The 967-nt window shown below is 48.9% G+C and overlaps 1 protein-coding gene across 1 annotated transcript; it reads left to right on the plus strand.

The window, feature by feature from the left end:
- Positions 1-242: 242 nt before the first annotated feature.
- LOC107125314 (tripartite motif-containing protein 14-like) lies at positions 243-778 on the plus strand (the record flags this gene model as incomplete). Its single annotated transcript, XM_015428755.1, has 1 exon — positions 243-778. A coding segment is annotated over one exon (536 nt), but the record flags the coding sequence as incomplete, so codon positions are not given.
- Between the last annotated feature and the right edge of the window lie 189 nt (positions 779-967).

The following is a 967-nucleotide window of genomic DNA, read 5'->3' on the forward strand; positions in this document are numbered from 1 at the left end:
GGCTTTTTCTACAAAAAAGGCCCTGGAAACATACATCATCATGATGACGTGTCCCTCGGTGAGCGTTGCACGAGGGAAATGCAGAGAAAAACACACACGGAGATACTGATTTTCTGCGGCAGCCCCGTGCCTTCTGGCACGGCTGTTTCATCCTCGCCCTGCCGCTTTGCAGAACTTGAGTTGCTTCTTCTTCCAGGATGTGGAGCCTGTGAATGTGTTTCTTTTTTCCTTCCCACACACAGATGCAAGATCCCCCACACTGGAGTTTGATACTTTGCACCCCAGGTTGACGTTGTCCGAGGACCTTCTTTCCATAAGCTACTTCTGGAGGAGGAGGTTTTATGCCTCAAATCCACAGAGGTTTGACAGCCTCTGGCAGGTTTTGAGCAGAGATTCTTTCTGCGCCGGGAGTCATTACTGGGAGGTGGATTTGCTCCAAGCTGGCCAAGGATGGTGGATCGGGGCCGCTTACCCTTCCATCAAGAGAAAAGGAGACTCCGAACTTTGCCGGCTGGGCTGGAACCGCGAATCCTGGTGTATCAAAAGGTTTGATTTTGAATACTGGGCATTCCACAATGGGGAAAAAATCCCAATACAAACAGAAAACGATCCAGAACGAGTTGGCGTTTTTCTGGATTACGAAGCCGGGCTCCTGTCTTTCTATAATGTGACATTCGGGATGGCACACCTGCACACCTTCCGCTCCAAGTTCACTGAGCCAGTTCGTCCAGCACTGAGGTTGTGGGAAGGGACTATAACCATCCGTAAGCTATCCTGAGCACCGATGGTGCTGTAACATGGCACAGCTTCATATTTCTTACTGGGATGTAAGAATAGCTACATCCCTTATAACTACTGCACTAAGCACCTTGGATTTCCAAAATGACAGAGTGACAGAACAGCTATTTGAAAATATAATCCTGGATCACTTCCTAGGCAGCAAGAGGTCCCAGAAAGATTGCCGTAC

Source organism: Gekko japonicus, unplaced genomic scaffold (genome assembly GCF_001447785.1).
Source record: "Gekko japonicus isolate JY-2015 unplaced genomic scaffold, Gekko_japonicus_V1.1 scaffold39398, whole genome shotgun sequence".
Classification (NCBI taxonomy): Eukaryota; Metazoa; Chordata; class Lepidosauria; order Squamata; family Gekkonidae; genus Gekko; species Gekko japonicus.